This window comes from Myotis myotis, unplaced genomic scaffold, assembly GCF_014108235.1.
Source record: "Myotis myotis isolate mMyoMyo1 unplaced genomic scaffold, mMyoMyo1.p scaffold_m19_p_21, whole genome shotgun sequence".
NCBI classification, from domain to species: domain Eukaryota; kingdom Metazoa; phylum Chordata; class Mammalia; order Chiroptera; family Vespertilionidae; genus Myotis; species Myotis myotis.
The window spans coordinates 3,468,420-3,486,679 of NW_023416326.1; the positions used below are offsets into that span (position 1 = coordinate 3,468,420).

Sequence of the window (18,260 nt, forward strand, 5' to 3'; positions counted from 1 at the left end):
AGAGAGAAACATCCATTAGCTGCCGCATGCACACTCCCTACTGGGGATCGAGCCAGCAACCGGGCATGTGCCCTCACGGGGGAATCAATCGGTGACCTCTTGGTGCATGGAACTATGCTCAGCCAACTGAGCCCCTTCGGCCGGGCCCAAAGGGTGCTACTTCCCGTGTGTTCGTCCCATGGTGAGCAGTTCATCTAAATAAAGATGACAGGCCGGCTGGTGTGGCTCAGTGGATGAGCGTCGACCTATGAACCAGGAGGTCAGGGTTTGATTCCTGTGAGGGCACATGCCCAGGTTGCAGGCTCGACCTCCAGTGTGCGGCGTGCAGGAGGCAGCCGATCCATGATTCTCTCTCATCATGGATGTTTCCATCGCTCTCTCCCTCTCTCTAAAATCAGTACAAATATATTATATATATTAAAAAACCAAGATGGGGATGGCATCTGCAACCTTTTGGGTGTCATATGAGCAAGGGGAGGCCTGGGGAAGCCCCTCCCTCGGGCCAGTGAACCCCTTGGACTCTACGTCCACTGGCCCTGCGTGTGCTGTATGTGACGTGTTCACCCACAGGTCACGTTCACGTCCCTGGGGCTCGTGAATGGCTATCCCAGGACTGTTATCTTCTAGTTGAAGATCAGGGCATGGCTCCTCTTCTCTCTCCACTGCCCATCCCAACGTGCCAACGACACAGCCGAATGTCAGCCACATGTCACGTAGGCTGTTAGTACAGGCGTCTGGGGAATGGCCCGGCCCGCATGGCTAGGTGGTAGAGCATCGACCTGTGAACCAGGAGGTCACAGTTCAATTCCTGGTTGGGGCACAGGCCCTGGTTGCCGGCTCGGTCCCCAGCATCCCCAGTACGGGGTGTGCAGGAGGCAGCTGAACAATGATTCTCGTCACTGTTTCCATCCCTCTCCCTCTCCTCTCCTCTCTGAAATCAATAAAAATATATCAAATCACACACAAACACACACAAACAGATGTTTGGGGATGAATTTGTTTTCCCAAACAGTTTGCGTGCCCAGTCCCCCAAGGAGAAACCTTCGAGATCATGGAAAACCACAGAGCCAGCATCCCGGCCCACCTTCTCCCAGCCCATGACCAGCTGACAGTGCCAGCCCGTTTCGGAAACTGAGCGTGAAACCCCGGGCACCGTGGCAGGCGATGATCGTCTGGGGGAGCCGCCTCTTGGTGACGGGGCTGGGCAGTGTGTGTGCTGGCGGATGAAGCCGCCTTCCTAATAGACGCTTTCTGCCCGGACGCAGGCAGGCCCGAGGACAATGACTCAGCCGGCATCTGTTACTGGTTATTCCAGATGCTGCCCTGCCTGGGCTCTGCGCTCCACTCCCACCCCCAGAGGATGGGCAGGGGGCGGGAGTGAGCCTGGCTTGTATTTTTGTTGTGGTTAATCCCCTCACCTGAGGATATTTCCCCACTGATTTTTAGAGTGGAAAAGAGGGGGAGAGACAGAGAGACAGAAACAGCAATGTGAGAGAGACACATGCGCTCTGGCCAGGGCCAGGGATCGAGCCTGCAACCGAGGTACATGCCCTTGACCAGAATGGGACCCGTGACCGTGCAGTCTGCAGGTTGATGCTCTATCCATTGTGCCACACCGGCCAGGCGAACCCGGTTGATATAGGAAACCAGCCGGTACATGGTGTGGTTGGAGGGCTGAGCTCATGACCGAGACAAGGAGGAAGGGAAAGACAAGATGATCTGACAGACTTACTCTTGGCAGAAACGTCGTTGAATGTTTTAAGGGGTTCGGGTATTTTTCCGATTGTAGGGAGAACTGTCATGGCGTCAACCATGGTCTGTCACCAAGTGGGAACAGGGGCGAGGCACCCCCGTGTCTAAGGAACAGAACTGCCTTTTCTGGGCAAAGCCACACGAGGCTCAAAACAGGGCCCTTCTGGCCTCTGATGGCATTTTTTTAAAAAAATATTTGTATTGATTTCAGACTGGAAGGGAGAAGGAGAAACATCAATGATGAGAGAGAATCACTGATCAGCTGCCTCCTACACACCCCCTACTGGGGATCAAACCCGAAACCCAGGTATGTCCCCCGACTGGGAATCGAACCGTGACCTCCTGGTTCATGGGCCGAAGCTCAACCCCTGAGCCACACTGACAGGGCTGGAAGCTTCTTGAATCTGGGTCCAGAGGCTCTTTACTGGATAGAACTCTTGCTAGGAAGCAAGTCCACACTTCATATGAGAGCTGCCCAGGGGCACGAGGTAAGCAGATCCACTTGCAAGGGGTCACCAGGGCCCCAGCTTGCACTTACGGGGCGGGGCGCATGCTGTGGTCACAGCTGATGTGTGTAGGCCCAGGACCCGGAGCACAAGTGGAATTTTCCTCTCAGCGCCGGAGGCCGGGTAATTTTCCAGACTAATTTAAACCAGAGGACGGCTCCTGTAAATCGCAGTGATTCAAGCCCCTGGGCAGAGGCAGAAGCCCCAGGCTCAGAGGCTGTTGCCTAACTCGGGTTAGCCCTCAATGGTAATCCTGTTTCCTGGTCCTGGGATCTAAACAAGAACCCTGCTCGGCTCCCAGAGCATCCTAGCGGTTTCTAGAGCATCCTGGCAGCTCCCAAAGCATCCTAGCGATTTCTAGAGCATCCTGGCGGCTCCCAGAGCATCCTAGCGGTTTCTAGAGCATCCTGGCGGCTCCCAGAGCATCCTAGCGGTTTCTAGAGCATCCTGGCGGCTCCCAGAGCATCCTAGCGGTTTCTAGAGGATCCTGGCGTAGGGCGGCCACACCCAAGTGCGGGCTGCAGATGTTTGGGGCTACAGATGTGATTCTCACGCACGGACCTTCCGGACTTGCTCTTTCATGAACCCGCCGTCCTGCCTCTCGTGATTTCGAACCCGCTGGGGACGCTGTCCGGGAGGCCGCTGGGCACTCGAGGACATGAGGCAAAGCAGAGAAAGGGAAGGGGAGGAGCCTCAGACATGCAAACAGGGTTCAGAAAGTGGCCTCTCTTAGACAGGCAGCTCACTTATTCGGACCATTTCACGAAGTGACCAATGGGTCTCTCGGGATTTAAAAGCTTAACGGGCTGGTGATAAAGTGAGGAAAAGTCCTGGATAAAATGGAAGGATCTGACTTTGAGGTAAAAAGCAAAAAGAGGAAAAAGTAAAAACAAAACAAAAAATGTTCCTCCCCGCTCTCTCTAACCTCGTGCTTTGCGTCCTGCAGAGCAGGGGAGGCGGCCCTCTGGGCTTCCAGGCCTCGGGGGCACAGAGCAGGCGCACAGACCCGCTGGGTCAGGACTTGAGCGCAAGACGCGGACAGACACACAGAGGCTCCCGTGGACGGTGCCTCTGAGTCTAAGCGCCTGGGAATGGAGCCGTGGGTCCAGAGACGACGGTGGGCAGGGCAGGCCCTGGGGTCAGAGAGGACCAGCTGGAACCCGGGCCCCCACCCCCTCCAGCAGCTGGTGACCGTGCACAGTCAGGACTCCCTGCGCCTCAGCTCCCCCGCCTGCAACGTGAAAAGCAGCGACACCTGTCTACCATGAGCGCAGCCCACACAAACACTAGTGACAGAACGCCGGCAAGAGGTTCGCTCTGCAACCAAAATCAAGAAAAGGAAGACGAGTTGGAAATGGCAAGTTTAATGAGCCCATTTCACTCACGGCCACGTACCCTGTCTGCAAAAAATCATCAGTATTTTCTGAATGCTCTTATGCCTGAAGTGAAACTCGTTCACAAAATAAAAGCATACGTGATCCAGTGTCTAACACCAGTGATTCAGAGAAATCACCCGTTTATTTTTCCCAACAAAGAGGGGGAAAAAAAAAACATGGTTCGATAATTCAGTGTTTCGGTCGCTGGCAAAAACTGTCCGCACCAAAGCCGAGCTCCCGGCTGCGGGCTCCGCGCAGGCGCTGACGGCCGGCACCCCCACGGCAGCCCCAGCGGAGAGCCGGCCCGTGAGGTCACAGGAGTCGGAGCCAGACGCCCGGCACGATGTGCCTAAAAAAGAAGCTTTGGGAAAACGCAGACCTGTACAGGGAGGCAAACACTCCTGCTGCCGCCGGTTCCGTTCCTTTTATTAGTTTTTGGTTGTGAAGTAAACGTTTTTGCTGTGAGGGAGGAGCTGTAGGACTTTGAAGTGGAAGCCAGCAAGCCACTGGCTAGTACACACGCCTTCCCTCCCCCAAATCCTCTCATGATTTCTGTTCTGGTTCCGAAAGTAAAGAGAACGATTTCAAGTATTCAATTCCTATCAAAAATTGGTATCAAAAGTAATAAAGGACCTAATTTCTTTGTAATTCCACGTTTTAAAAAATAACTTAAGAAGCACGAGTCCGCCCTTTACTGTGTAAACCCCGCAGCGCGGCTAGAGCTGCTGCAGGCAGCGCGGCGAGGAGTCGGCGTTCAGCACCTCGATCATGGACCGCAGCGTGGGGAACGTCTCGGACACGGAGGGCAGGGCCTTGTAAGCCGGCGAAATGCTGAAAAGGAAAAACACAGGAGGGGTGTGAGCGGTCACACAATTTTACAAAAAGGCAGAGTGTATGCTGCCTTCCTTCCTACTGTGACACCCACTTTCCAACAGCCCACAGCTGTAGTGACAGTGACTACAAAACACGGAGCTGGGAGCGGAACACCCCCCAGGCACCGAGGCACCAGGAGGCTCATGCGATGAGCTGCTCAGAAGTGCCATCCGAGTCTTTGGGGAAAATATTAAAACTGATTGGCACATGACCGTGAGGTGCACACGTCCCACGGGCGGGCACCTGGGTGGAGCAGGAAACCGAAACAAGGGTATCCCGGAAGAACGTGGGGCTGCTAGACACGCGTGGCAAGGCTAACGGGACGCGCAGACGGAACCAGAGTGTCCGCAGACAGGGGCTCCGTCTCACAGCCGGGACCACGAGGCATCTGCGAGCGGTTTCCTCCCAAGCCCACTCCCCTGCGGCTTCTGTAGAGCAGAGCCAGGAGGGGCAGAGGCGGCCGATCACGTGGCGTCCGGCCGTGTTCACTGACGCACACGCGTGTCCCTCGCTCCTGAGCACGGAACCCGAGGGGCGGGGGTGAGCGGGACATGAGCCACGAGAGCTGGCTGTCTGGTTACACAAATAATAAAGACGCCTGTCACTTCCTTCACAGCGTCTGTATTCATTACTGTCACCCACACACTCGCCCTTGAAGGGGCCTTACAGGACCGCAGACCACCTGCCCTGCACGCTCCCTGTGTGAGAGGAACTCGGGGAATCGAGCGAGTCCCAGCCCCTCCGAGGCAGCAGCCCCGGGAGTGGCCCCTTCTCTCCCGTCAGCTCAGCACCCTCTGCGGACCCCGCGAGGACTGACCTTTTCAAGTTCATCCAGCTTTTGGCTACTTTGCTGAAGGCCTCGGAACCAGGGGCTGTCATGGCTTCAAAGTCCACCAGCTGAGAGAGAAGGAGCGTTAGGGAGGGGGTGAGACATGAGGCACGGTTCTCCTGGGACACCTGGTCCCCTCATGGGTCGTCACAACCCACAGCCCGGCTGGAGCGGCCATCCTCCCCGGGGCCACCGCCTACCTTGCCCTTGGGGATCTTCCCGGCCACTTCCTTCCCGCTGGCCATCAGCGCCCCCACGATCACCGAGTACGCGATCACACTGTTTAAACGAAGCACAGGTCAGTCCCCAGCTCACCGGGGCTCCCGTCGTGAGAGGTGACATTTTTTTTTAAGAATCCTCTGAACATTAAACGTAAGATTGCTTTCATTTGGTTTAAAAGGTACAGACTGATTTACTTCTACAAAAGGATCTACGATGTAAAATGCAAGGGTCAATGTGACCGAGAATATCCTTTTCTGAGGAATAAAAGCCTTCTTTTAATTAGGACGCTTCTTCCCACTTAGGTTTTCGATTCCTGGGGACAATGAGTTAGAAAATATGTCTGTTTATATTTAACAGCTTCATGTGGCTTGGCTGTCACATGCATATCGACAATATACTTGGTAGGTCCAGGTTAATCCTATCACTTAAGCATTAAAAACTGGCCTTCAGAGAAGAACAGAACTCGCTCTCCAGTGCTACCAGCGGGTTTGAAAAGCGATACGTTGTGTCCGTCTCCTTCCTGGCATCGAACACACTCCCTCCTGATTCTCGCATCTTTGTGATGCCCGCGCGTGTGCCCGTGCCAGGCGACCCAGGTGGCCCAGGATGCAGATAACTAAGCGGGGTGAGTGGGCCCCTGGGACAGGAGTCGCCCGGGGCTCCCCTACCAGGGACGAGCTCACAGAGGGCACGGCAAGCGCAGGAGGTGGAGGAGGCGGCAGGGCCTGGGCTGGCACAGCAGGAAGGCGCGGCCCGGGGGGACTTGAGGATGTGAGGAAAGGTGGGAGGCGGTGGGGGTAGGACCCTCAGAGGTTCCGCAGGGCAGAGAGGGAGGGAGGGGACGAGGCAGGATGGGGCCTGGCCCGGGCACCCTACAGACAGGTGCTAACAGCACATGCCGGCGACATGCACACAGCACTGGGCACCCTACAGACACCTCCCCTGTTACTGACATCTAAACCCCTGAAGGGTTCATGAGCCAGAATTTATTCACATGGTAAAAGCAGTACAGAATGGTGGGTGACTCAAAAGTATAAAACATTAGGGCTACAGGTCAATTAATGGCTAAAATTTGGGGGAGAGAGATGAGGGTGGGGTAACAGTGTGGGCGAATATGAAAATTAAGGTACAAGGAGCACGAAGCCTGCACACAGTAGGCCTTCAATACACCTTCGTGGAACGAATGAGCCCGAGCCATAGCACTCCAGCACACAACATCAGGACTCTCGAGCAATTATTTTCGATGATGTGGTGGATCAAGGACATAATGTGAGGGTGGACTTCGAAAAAACCAAAAGGCAGGCTTCTGGTCTTTGATTGGGCTACTTCTGTACCCACACCCACAGAGGGAAGTGCAAGCAAAAAAAGAACATGCTTTTCCATATGAAAACTTTAAAAGTATAGGACAGCACTCACCTGGATCCTCGAGAGAGTGGCATTAAATTATAAAAGTAATAAACTAAAGATAAGATTAAGTTGCAAACAGCGTCAGCCTCCTAGGAAAAAAAGACACATGCCCGTGAGCTTACACACCAATGACAGACTGAGTCTTTATCAGAGCACATTGGGAGCAGGGTCATCTCACTCCTCCCCCACAGCTGCTCCCACTCCTGACACCTGGTGTCCCCTAGGCCACTCCTCCCCAGCAGCCTGCTCCCACTCCTGACACCTGGTGTCCCCATAGGCCACTCCTCCCCAGCAGCCTGCTCCCACTCCTGACACCTGGTGTCCCCGTAGGCCACTCCTCCCCCACAGCTGCTCCCACTCCTGACACCTGGTGTCCCCTAGGCCACTCCTCCCCAGCAGCCTGCTCCCACTCCTGACACCTGGTGTCCCCATAGGCCACTCCTCCCCCACAGCTGCTCCCTCTCCTGACACCTGGTGTCCCCGTAGGCCACTCCTCCCCCACAGCTGCTCCCACTCCTGACACCTGGTGTCCCCGTAGGCCACTCCTCCCCCACAGCTGCTCCCACTCCTGACACCTGGTGTCCCCGTAGGCCACTCCTCCCCCACAGCTGCTCCCACTCCTGACACCTGGTGTCCCCGTAGGCCACTCCTCCCCCACAGCTGCTCCCTCTCCTGACACCTGGTGCCCCCCTAGGCCACTCCTCCCCCACAGCTGCTCCCACTCCTGACACCTGGTGCCCCCCTAGGCCACTCCTCCCCCACAGCTGCTCCCACTCCTGACACCTGGTGTCCCCGTAGGCCACTCCTCCCCCACAGCTGCTCCCACTCCTGACACCTGGTGTCCCCGTAGGCCACTCCTCCCCCACAGCTGCTCCCACTCCTGACACCTGGTGTCCCCGTAGGCCACTCCTCCCCCACAGCTGCTCCCACTCCTGACACCTGGTGTCCCCGTAGGCCACTCCTCCCCCACAGCTGCTCCCACTCCTGACACCTGGTGCTCTCCTGTAGTTTTGCTAACAGAAGGGTGCACAGTCCAGTCTAGAGCCTATCTTCCCAGCTGTTTTTACAACTGCAAACGTTTCTGATAAGCATACAAATCTCTACCTCCTTTAATGCTATTTGCAAGGTCAGAATATACATTGAGATGAAAATAAGGCACTTATTAGTATCGATTATGCTCTTGACAAGCCTCCCTACCTCAAAAGATTCTGGTAAGCCCTCCTCTGCACAGAAATTTAGATGGTAAATATGCTTAATTACGTATAAAACTTAGATGCTTAATCATAAGAAGTAATTGATTAAAACTGTGAGAGAAAGAAGGTGCCGTCTCGGGGCCACGGGCACCCGTTCCAGGACGTGGATGGAGTCCTCAGACTCTCGGCCCAGGGACAGCGCAGACATCCAGGGGACAGGCCAGATCCTGCCTCCGGGGAGCCCCCCTTGCATTGGGGTGGGCAATGGAGGGACAAGGTCACAGACCAGAAAAGGTCACTTTCATCAGGGACCACATTTTTCATTTCAATCGTGACAAAGCCCAAATGTATGATAATATATCCCCAATGACTGCAGTTACTAAATATGGGGACCGTCTTCATCAGCACATCTAAAATATGTACAGGACATGAAAGCTGGTTTCAAGCATAAAATGAGTAATCCTGCCAAAACCGGTTTGGCTCAGTGGATAGAGCGTCGGCCTGCGGACTCAAGGGTCCCAGGTTCGATTCCGGTCAAGGGCATGTACCTGGGTTGCGGGCACATCCCCAGTGGGGGGCGTGCAGGAGGCAGCTGATCGATGTTTCTCTCTCATCGATGTTTCTAACTCTCTATCTCTCTCCCTTCCTCTCTGTAAAAAATCAATAAAATATAAAAAAATAAAATAAAATAAAATAAAATAAAATGAGTAATCCCAATGAGAGGACAGAGGCTTAACGTTCACAGAGAACCGCGGGCAGCGTGGACGGAGGGACACACACACCCACCCCAAACTCCGACGAGAGAATGAGCACTTTCCCCTTTGCTGTCAGGTCTTTATAGAGGGCGTCGATTTCCGCGTGATATAATTGTGTTCTTTCTTCTGTGGTCTGAGTTTCCACAGAAAATAGTATGTTGCCGACCCTAAAAATATAAGAACGCGAGTCAGAGGCATGGGCGCTACAACCCAGAGCCAAACAGAGAGTCAGAAAGGAAGCAAATGGCACGCTGATGTGGCACAAGCCAAGCGGAGAGCAGACCCCGCCTCCCAACCACACGGGTGAGGGGTGGGCCACGCCACCTTTCCAACCACACGGATGAGGGACGGGCCATCCCACCTTTATGACCACACGGATGAGGGGTGGGCCACCCCACCTTTCCAACCACATGGATGAGGGATGGGCCACGGGATGCCATTTTCTCACAATCCGGAGGTTGCTGGGTCTAACCATATGCACTTATTCTAGGAGCTTAAGCGAATACAGGGGGAAACGGCTACTCGGGGCAGAGACTGGATTTAAACGCCCAGAAACGGCCACCCTGGTGTGACCGGGGCACAGGGCCTCAGAAAGCTCTGGGACACCAGTTTCCTCTCCTTTCGTTAAGCCTCTGCTGCAGGCGCAGCTCCAGGCCAGGCCTGGGAGGATGTCATTTGACACTGCAGGTGTTTGAGGGAGGGGGCAGAAGTGAGGCACGAACTACTAGGATCTGAGACTGCTATTCTAGGGACCCGAGGCCGCGGGTGAAGTCTGGATTTTAGAATCTATATATATAAAAGGCTAAGCGGCCAGCTGACCGGCGGACGGGTATGACGTGCACTGAGCACCAGGGGGCAGGTGCTCAACGCAGGAGCTGCTGAGGGACAGCAACTTTGCAGAGTGCCCTCTCGCACTCCGGGACCCCTTGGAGGATGTTGGAGAGCTGGTTTCGGCCCGTTCCCCGCAGGCCAGGTCAAGGGCCCCCCCTCTTGCTGGAGGGACCCCACTCACTCTGCAGATGCCCTTTGAGCCCCAGCGCGCCCCAGGTGAGGCCAGCCGGGGAGGGACCGAGGGAGGGTGGCTCTAGGGGATGTCCGGCCCGTCTTGCCCAGTCCCGCCTGGCCGGCCACCTTTAATTAATTTCCTTTCAGTGTGCTCAAGTCTGTGCACCGGGCCTCTAGTAGTTAATAAAAACGCCCCTTCGGGGCTACTGAGAGTGAAAAAATAGGACACCCCCTAAATGGTCAATAACAAAAAAAAGTAGTGGGGGAAACAACTCCCATAAAATGGAGCACTAAGCAATTATTACACATGCTGATGAGAACAGGACACGGGACATGCTATAAAGCAATGGTGAGGATAGTAAAGCAATATGCACAACATAATCGGTTTCTAAAGAAAAGAACTTCAGGGTTTGTATTTGTTAATCTGGGCTTATCTGCATATTCTATTTTTTAATTTTCATCTGTGTATTCTACATGCTGTACACCAGGCGCTGTTCTTGGAATACATTAACACCTGCATTAGAATAACTTGCAATGGCCTTCCGTCTGCCAGTCTCTCAGCCCTGTTCGTCTTATTAGTGAAAGCCTTCCCCACAAAGAACTTCCAGAACCCAGAGGGGCACTGCCACCTGAGACATCACCCTCAACACCGAGAAGGCTGTCACACCAGCACAGTGAGGAGTCATCTGCCGTGTTAACACTATGGCTGTCATGTGAAGAAACACGTGGCCTTGTTTCGAGTCAGGGGACAGGGACAGCCCTGCTGCGGAGTCTCCGTGGCAACCGGCACAGAGCACAGCCCACTCTGCCCCGGCGTCAGCCCCACCCGGCCGAGCACGTACTTGTCGCCGGTGATGGTGATGGTGAAGCCATCGTACTCCTTCCCTTGGTCCTTGAGGCTGGGGACCTTGGTGTTCACCGTGAACCCATCCTTCGTCTTAGTATTGAACTGCTTTCGGGGGGAAAAAGTTCACGTTACTCGTGTTCAAGTCACTGTCAACCCTCACCCGCCGCTGTGCGGGGCGGACTCGACGCCCGTGCTCCCAGGAGGTCACCGAGGTCCCGGACGCACAGACCAGCCAGCAGTGATGGAGCACAGGCCCCAGCACGGACTCCGGGCCCAGCTCGCACCCTGCAGGGCCCCCACGAGGCCGCAGAGAACCACGGCACTGCAGGCTCCCGGCTCCCGGACTGGCCGGGGCGCCCTCACTCCTGGAGCTGCTTTGGGTTTGGGTGGCTTCTATGCTCATCATCGGCTGCAATTCTGAGTCTGAGCGGAAGAGCTGCACCGACACCCGAACTCAGAGCAACACCGTGCCCTGCTGCGCGCCTCCCGAGCACGTCTGATTGTTCTGGAAAGTGTTCCCTGTGACATTGGCAACTGGGGACTTGGACCCACACCGACTCCGCAGATCACGGGCCAGGATGTTCCAGGGATCCCGCCAGCTGCTCCCTCTCGGCTGCACTGAGCCACTGCGCCCAGCACGCTTCCTCTCTAAGCCGACACCCGTCTGACATGTTAAAGCCTCCCTAAGCTGACTGTGTGTCCTGCCTAGAACCCGCCCGCCCCCCCCCAGGAACTAGAGGTTACAGGCAGAGGCGGCCAGTGTTCTGAGTGGTGCATCCCAGCAGCCCTCGTGGAGCCGTTCTGCCCTGTGGGGGGCATTTGGGGAATTCACGGGGCGTTTGGTGGCCACAGCGATGAGGTGGGTGGGAGCCAAGACTACCCGATGCCCCTCTGGACTTTCCTGTAGACGATAACCTAGCTATAACTTAGTAATGACCGAGGCCTGGGACTCCGGTTACGCTTACGCACTAAATGTTTGTTACAGTTTTAGTATGCACGGAATTTTCCAGATTGCCAGCAGCACATAAACTGAGGAAGCGGTGTACCAGGTACTGTCTGGACTTTCCGGAGCGTGGTTTACCGTTTCAGAGAACCCTGTCACCCGTGGCAGCGTCGCTCATGGTACCCGAGTCCCCACATGCTTGAAGCAGGATTCACCTGCGTGTATTTTTAAGGTTCCTTCTGTCTCCCACATCGACTGCTTCCTCACAGACCTGCTTCTATGCCTGAGTGCGATGCCCGAGTTTCACTTTATTTTGGTTATTACGCAGCGTGGGTACGCGAGGGTTTTCGGGCGGCGCACTTTATAAACTTGATGACACTGGCAGCGTAATATTAATGAACATGGCGTTTAGCGACTCCAAGAAGGCTGCAGCTTTACTGTTCCCTGAAGGCGTGCTGCGGACCTGAGGGTAAACTTACCTTCATGATCGGAAGAAGGTCTTCCACTTTGTGTACCTTCTCCAGGGCCTCTCTCACCTCCAACAAGCCTTTGGGGTTATTGGCACTAAAGAGAGAGAGATGGGACTAAAATCAACAGAGAAACGTAATGATTGTGTGGCTGCCTCTCGCTGGGCCACAGCAAAAGTTCCTAAGTAATGGGAAGGGTTCATCCGAACGAGTCCGGCCCACAGATGAGAATGAAGGAAACGGGGAAGCAGATTGGACGAGCATCCTGTGTGGCCATGAAACCTCACTCGCCGATTCCAACCCTGAAGTTAGAAGCAAAGGCTTTTTCTTTGCTCACACAGAAGTACCTGCTAGGTGGTGGTTGTTGTTTTTTATTAATTTTTTATTTCCCTGCTAGGTTTTTATATCAATTTTATATTTACTTGGTGATAATGACTCACTCAGAATTTTTTTTCTCCAGTGTTCTGTTCACTGTTATGACTATATCTTTACATCTCCCTCCCTCTCCGGTGAGGAAGAATGAATATTAAGACTGAAGTCCCTTCTAAAGGATGCCAGAGGAGCATCCTGCCTTTTAGAAGAGACTAGGAAAGCCACAACACTGAGGTCCATGGAGTCTGTTAAGTTATGAAGACGCAGGTTGATAAGTCACTATGAAAGGCTTTATGATTCCAAACACGATGCAAACATTTAATACACTTTGTTTACTCCATCAATAAGCTGAGTTTTCAAGTTTCATAAACATAACAAAGACGTGAAATCAATCCACCACTAGGAAAAAGAATGTAAAGCATTACCCGTGATAAATAAGAATTCTGTCTTTAATAAAATGAAGAATTTTCTCAAAATATTCCAGGTATCTCATGTTTATCACCTGCCCCCTGTAAGAAAAATAATAAAGAATTTTTACAAAGGGATAGATGCCAAACAACATCGAATGTCCAAGTTAATTCAAAAGAACAATAGGAAAGCGAATAGGATGAGGTAGCCACACCTACAGGGAATTCACCCGTTTGCAACCAGTGCACGGAGCGGCAAGGACTGCTCGTCGGCTCGTGCACCCGGTTCCGGGGGAGGTGCCGCCCTGGAGATGCCCGAGTGGGGAGGAGGGTCCTCAAGGGCTAACGAGGCTCAGACATCTGTGCCACTTCCCTCCCCGGGATGCCTGCACTTTCCCAGCGACACGCCTTCTCCCCGTTCTCCTGACGGCACTGCTGCTGCTGCCGCCTGATGTCCACCGCAGGCAGCCCACCATCCCCACTACCCGCCCTAAAGGGTCTCTCACATTTCTACGCCCGCCCCCGCCCCCGCCCCCAATCTGAACCCCAACTCCATGCACAGCCACACGGTGGTGTGCGCACCCCACGGCTATGCACATGGGCCAGAAAATGTACACGCCGACTGGTGTCACGTGTACGTCGGGCTGGCGTACATGTCCCGCATGGACACACCTGACCGGCAGGCACAAGAAAATGGACACAGCCTACGTGTGTGCGACATGCACACACCCAACTGCTCCCCAGACTCCCCCACACCTCGAGTTCCTAACAGTCCGTCCACTCATCGACACTCTCCCAGCTCTACGCCCACCCCTTTGTGTCCTGTCACTACCTGGCCTCCTGGGACACCCACACACCTGAGCCAGACAGGACGTCTCCCTGTGGCCCCATGCTCTCCCCATGTCCACCCCCCACCAGCGCTACTCATCCTACCTTCCAGCATCCTCTCTCCCCTCCAACTCACTCTGCACAGCTTCCAAGCCTGGGTACCTGTTCACCTGAGCTATCACACAGCTTCCTAACCACTCCCCTGCCTCCCAGGGACCGCACTTCCTCCTGCAGCGGGACCAGCTGCGAGGCTGCAGCCAGGACTCTGCACGGCAGAGCGGGTCCGTGCCGGCCCTCGTCCAGGTCATCAGGAAAGGAGCCATGGGCCTCTCGTGGTCTCCAGGCCCACGACTGAGAATAGACTCCGATGAAGACAGAGAAGATGCACGGGGGGTCCTACCTGATTAAATTGATGTGGTTGTTGAAACCTCTGCTCAGACTGCGTGCCGGCATCTGATCTAACCACAGCACCGGCTGGTCTGGGTCCGCAATCCTGTAAAACAGAGCTAGTTAGAGACGAAGGCTTTCCACAGCCCAGAAAGGTCCCAACGCGTTAACAATAAAATATCGTCTTTGCACAGCGGGGAGAAAGCGGTGGCGCAGACCAAACTCCAACCAGCTGTCCCGACGGCCACGGAGGAAGTCAGGACAGGCTTACTAGCAGGGCGGCACTTTCTCATGAAAGTGAGTATCATCCGTGACCCACGCCGGAGCCGGGCACCCCGGCACACACGGCAGCTATAGAGACACGCACCAAAGTCCATGCAAAGGCCATAGGCGCATGCTCTTTCGAAATGACTGCTCTTCTGGCTGGTGCGGCTCAGCTGGCTGAGCGCCTTCCCACGCGCCAAAAGGTGCCGCTTCTATTCCCAGTCAGGGCACACGCCCAGGTTGTGGGCGCAGTCCCGACGGGGCAAGGGAGGTAACCGATCAATGTTCCCTCTCTCTCCCTCTCCCTTCCTCTCCCTCTAAAATAAATAAAAACCTATTTTTTCTTAAAAAAAAAAAAGATTGCTTTTTCTAAAATACTTTTAAAAAAAATGTATGTGGAAACATGGTAACTCCTATTTGTCAATAGTAAATGAGTGTATTTCAAAGAATAATGATGCCAGCAATACTTGACAAATTTAGAGAAGATAATATAGTGTATGAGGCTTCCTGTTAGGAAATAAAACAGAACTTGAAACCTGTTGAAGAGACTTTTTTTTTTTAATCCTCACCTGAGGATATTTTTTCCATTGATTTTTAGAGAGAGTGGAAGGGAGAGGGAAAGACAGAAATATCAATGTGAGAGAGACACCATGAGTGGTTGCCTCATTCCTGAGCCCTGACCAGGACCCAGGCCGGGGAGGAGCCTGCAACTGAGGTACGTGCCCTTGACAGGAATCAAACCCGGGACCCTGCAGTCCGCCGGCCGAGGCTCTACCCACTGAGCAGCACCGGCCAGGGCGAGGAGACCTCGTCTCGGTCATGCAAATGCTGGTTACCGTCTCCACTTCACCGCGATGTCGAACATGTCCCTCCACTGCATCAGCCGCGTCTTCCCGTTCATGCGCACCTTCGAGCTGGTCCAGGTCCGCTGCACGGCCTGCATGACCTCCAGGGCGGCCAGGCCCATGGCTGCGGGAGAAACCGTGAGGGAGGGGCGGCCAGGACAGCTGCGGGCCTGAGCTTGCGTCTCAGGGGTAACTCCGGTCGGTAACAGCGGACCCTTGAACCCTGGGTTGGGGCACTGGCCACCTGCACAGCTGGAAACCCGGGGACCAGTTTGATTCCCCCAAACTAACTGCCAATAGCCTACTGTTGGCCATAAGCCTTCCTGATTACATAAACAGTCGACTAACACATACTTCATCTGTGATGTGTATTATGTACTCTATTCTGAGGATACAGTAAACTTGAGAAATAAAAATGTTATTAAATCCTAAGGAAGAGAAACGGCCTCCACAGTTCTGTGCTGTATATGCAGTTACGTTTACATCGTCTGTTGGCAAGACAACTGTCTGCCAGCACCCACATCAGTACTGTCTTAGGCGATGCACTGTTGGGGCTACACCTGTCCGTAACACCAGACATGACACAGGGAAAGCTCATGTGGGAAAGCTCAGACGTATCTGCAGGTGTCAGGGTTCGTGCACTGACAGGGAAGAGCCAGCAACCTGACTGCTTTGGGATAGCCGGAAATCTCTATGAGCTTCCAGAGATGCACTGAAAATATCTACGCACGAGTGGACCCTGCAGGTCCAACCTGAGCTGTTCAAGGGTCAGTGTGTAAAGAAAGAATCACAAGTGTGGGGATTTAACAAGGCCGGGTGCACACCGCAATCATGACGGCCCTGCCAAAACTCAACCTTTCAGAGGGGACTAGAGATACCCCAAAGGTGTCCCCTCCCTTCGGCTCCCTGCCAAAGCACCCGGAGGCCTCCAGGTAGGAAGCCGCCCCGGGGGGCGGGGGAGCTGCCTGCCCCACAGGCCTCAGACCACCCTACGGTCTGTTAACGTCCACACCATGGCAACCGCACGGAGCCAGGGCAGGAGGCATCGTCCTTCGGGATGCAGATGAATGAATCTACAGGTTGCTGTGATGATCACGTGGAGATGTTGAGTAAGCACAGCAAATGGTTTTTTAAAGCACAGCGCGGGTTAGCAATCCTGGCTCCTTTGTCTGAAACGGCTCCATTTTCGGAGCCTTTCACGTACCTCTGTGTATTCTCTTGTTGGGCAGGAAACCCGGCGTTTCGTACTGCATCAGTGACCCCAGACGATCCGCTACGCAGATCAGCTCCTGTACCTCCGGCTTATAGCTCTCAAAGTTCTGATGCAACACGTCTCTGGAAGAAACAGGTCGGACACGATAAGGACTTTTACAACAGGCATCGGGTCATCAATTTCCCCGAAGAGCAGTCGCCGCCTCCACCGAAAACCAATCAGGAAGCCGAAGGCCAGCCGGTTGCTGCCGATTCTCACATTAGCGATCTGACTCTGTGGGATGCTGGGCCCGAGTCGGCACCGAGTTCTTCCTCGGCAGGATCTGCACCTGCTTCTGGTGAAAGCCTCCCATGTGGGATCAGTGCAGCCCTTTCCAGTCCAGCCAAGCCTTCCTGCCTGTGCCTCCAGCATGCTTTTTTTTAAAAATGTTTTTATTGATCTTCAGAGAGGAAGTGAGAGGCATAGAGAGATAGAAACATCATCGATAGGCTGCCTCCTGCATGCCACTACTAGGATGGAGCCCCCAACACTGGGATGTGCCCTGACCGGGAATTGAACCAGTAACCGCTTGGTTCCTGGTTGATGCTCAACCTGTGAGCCACAGGGCTGGGCTGCCTCCAGCATCCTACCACCGCAGCTGTTAGATACGCTCCCCTCTGGGACACCTTCCTTGTAAACGTGCTAAGCATTCACCATTCCAGTTTGGACGCCTTTCTTTCTTTTCAGAGAGTGAGAGGGTTGATCTTTACGGAATTTTCTTAATTCTTAAGACACTGTGGCCTCCCAGGAATCAGTATCTATTCAGGATCTAACGGTGCTGTGACCGGAGAGCCCTTTGGCATCTCCGCTTTGCCCTACGGCAGCAGTCGTTGGCCAGTAGTGGGATTTCAGACCTTCAGTATGTTAAGTAATTTGTTTTAAAAGTAACACAGCAGAAGAATATTGCGTATCAAAGGCTGCCAGTCAGACTGCCCATGATTAGCAGGGAAGATCCGACTAGAAGAAATGACGAAATCCAGAGGTAAGTTTCATGGTACTTTATAACCTAAAGAAGCCCGGCTGGTGCAGCTGAGAGGTTGAGCGCCAACCCATGAACCAGGAGGTCACGGTTCGATACCCGGTCAGGGCACAGGCCTGGATTGCAGGCTCGATCCCCAATAGGGGGCGTGCAGGAGGCAGCCGATCCATGATTCTCTCTCATCATTGGTGTTTCTATCTCTTTCCCCCTCACCTTTCCACTCTTTGAAGTAAAAAAAAAACCCAAATATATATATAAAAAAGAAATATCTGCAGACGTGTCAAATCCAAAGTGATCAGAAACAGGAGCGGAAGGCCGTGCGCTGGGGAAGAGACGCCCGGCGGACTACGTCCAGCCTGAACAAGAGGACACGCCCGCAGGGCACTCACTTGACGTGGGGCTGCAAGCCCGGCTGCTCCTCGTAGTCTTCTATGAGGAAGGGCAGGTTCTTAGCCCAGTGGTCCTTGAAGCTCCCGGGCAGGTCCGCGTCCACGCTGTACTCCGTGAGGGGCGTGTCCAGGTGCGCGTGGAGGTACCGAGAGTACTCTGCGGGCGGGAGTGAGACCTCACACACCCAGTGCCGCTAAAGGAGCGTCTTCTCTAGCGGGCGGCCACACAAATGTTTTGTGACACATGCACTTCGTTACAGTAACTCTAAATGGGGAGCACCATGCTAAGCGGAAGAAGCCAGCCAGAGAAAGACAAGCATCACATGATCTCACTCACATGTGGAATCTAATGAACAAAATGA

The 18,260-nt window shown here is 54.1% G+C and overlaps 1 protein-coding gene across 8 annotated transcripts in view; it reads right to left on the bottom strand.

The window, feature by feature from the left end:
* Positions 1-3,606: 3,606 nt before the first annotated feature.
* Positions 3,607-18,260, bottom strand: part of TTC13 (tetratricopeptide repeat domain 13) — a 45,421-nt gene continuing 30,767 nt past the window's right edge. For 5 of the 8 annotated variants that reach the window (XM_036354712.1, XM_036354708.1, XM_036354706.1 and 2 more), the window contains 12 exons: positions 17,899-18,055; positions 16,483-16,613; positions 15,270-15,402; positions 14,183-14,275; positions 12,973-13,056; positions 12,188-12,272; positions 10,761-10,870; positions 8,945-9,080; positions 6,975-7,054; positions 5,537-5,615; positions 5,325-5,404; positions 3,607-4,465 (listed from right to left, as the gene is read on the bottom strand). In XM_036354712.1, the coding sequence (XP_036210605.1) occupies positions 4,351-4,465; positions 5,325-5,404; positions 5,537-5,615; positions 6,975-7,054; positions 8,945-9,080; positions 10,761-10,870; positions 12,188-12,272; positions 12,973-13,056; positions 14,183-14,275; positions 15,270-15,402; positions 16,483-16,613; positions 17,899-18,055 (1,283 nt within the window). In that variant the 3' untranslated portion in view covers positions 3,607-4,350. The remainder of the gene's footprint in view (positions 4,466-5,324; positions 5,405-5,536; positions 5,616-6,974; positions 7,055-8,944; positions 9,081-10,760; positions 10,871-12,187; positions 12,273-12,972; positions 13,057-14,182; positions 14,276-15,269; positions 15,403-16,482; positions 16,614-17,898; positions 18,056-18,260) is intronic. The other 3 variants (XM_036354709.1, XM_036354707.1, XM_036354705.1) reach the window with 1 other exon arrangement.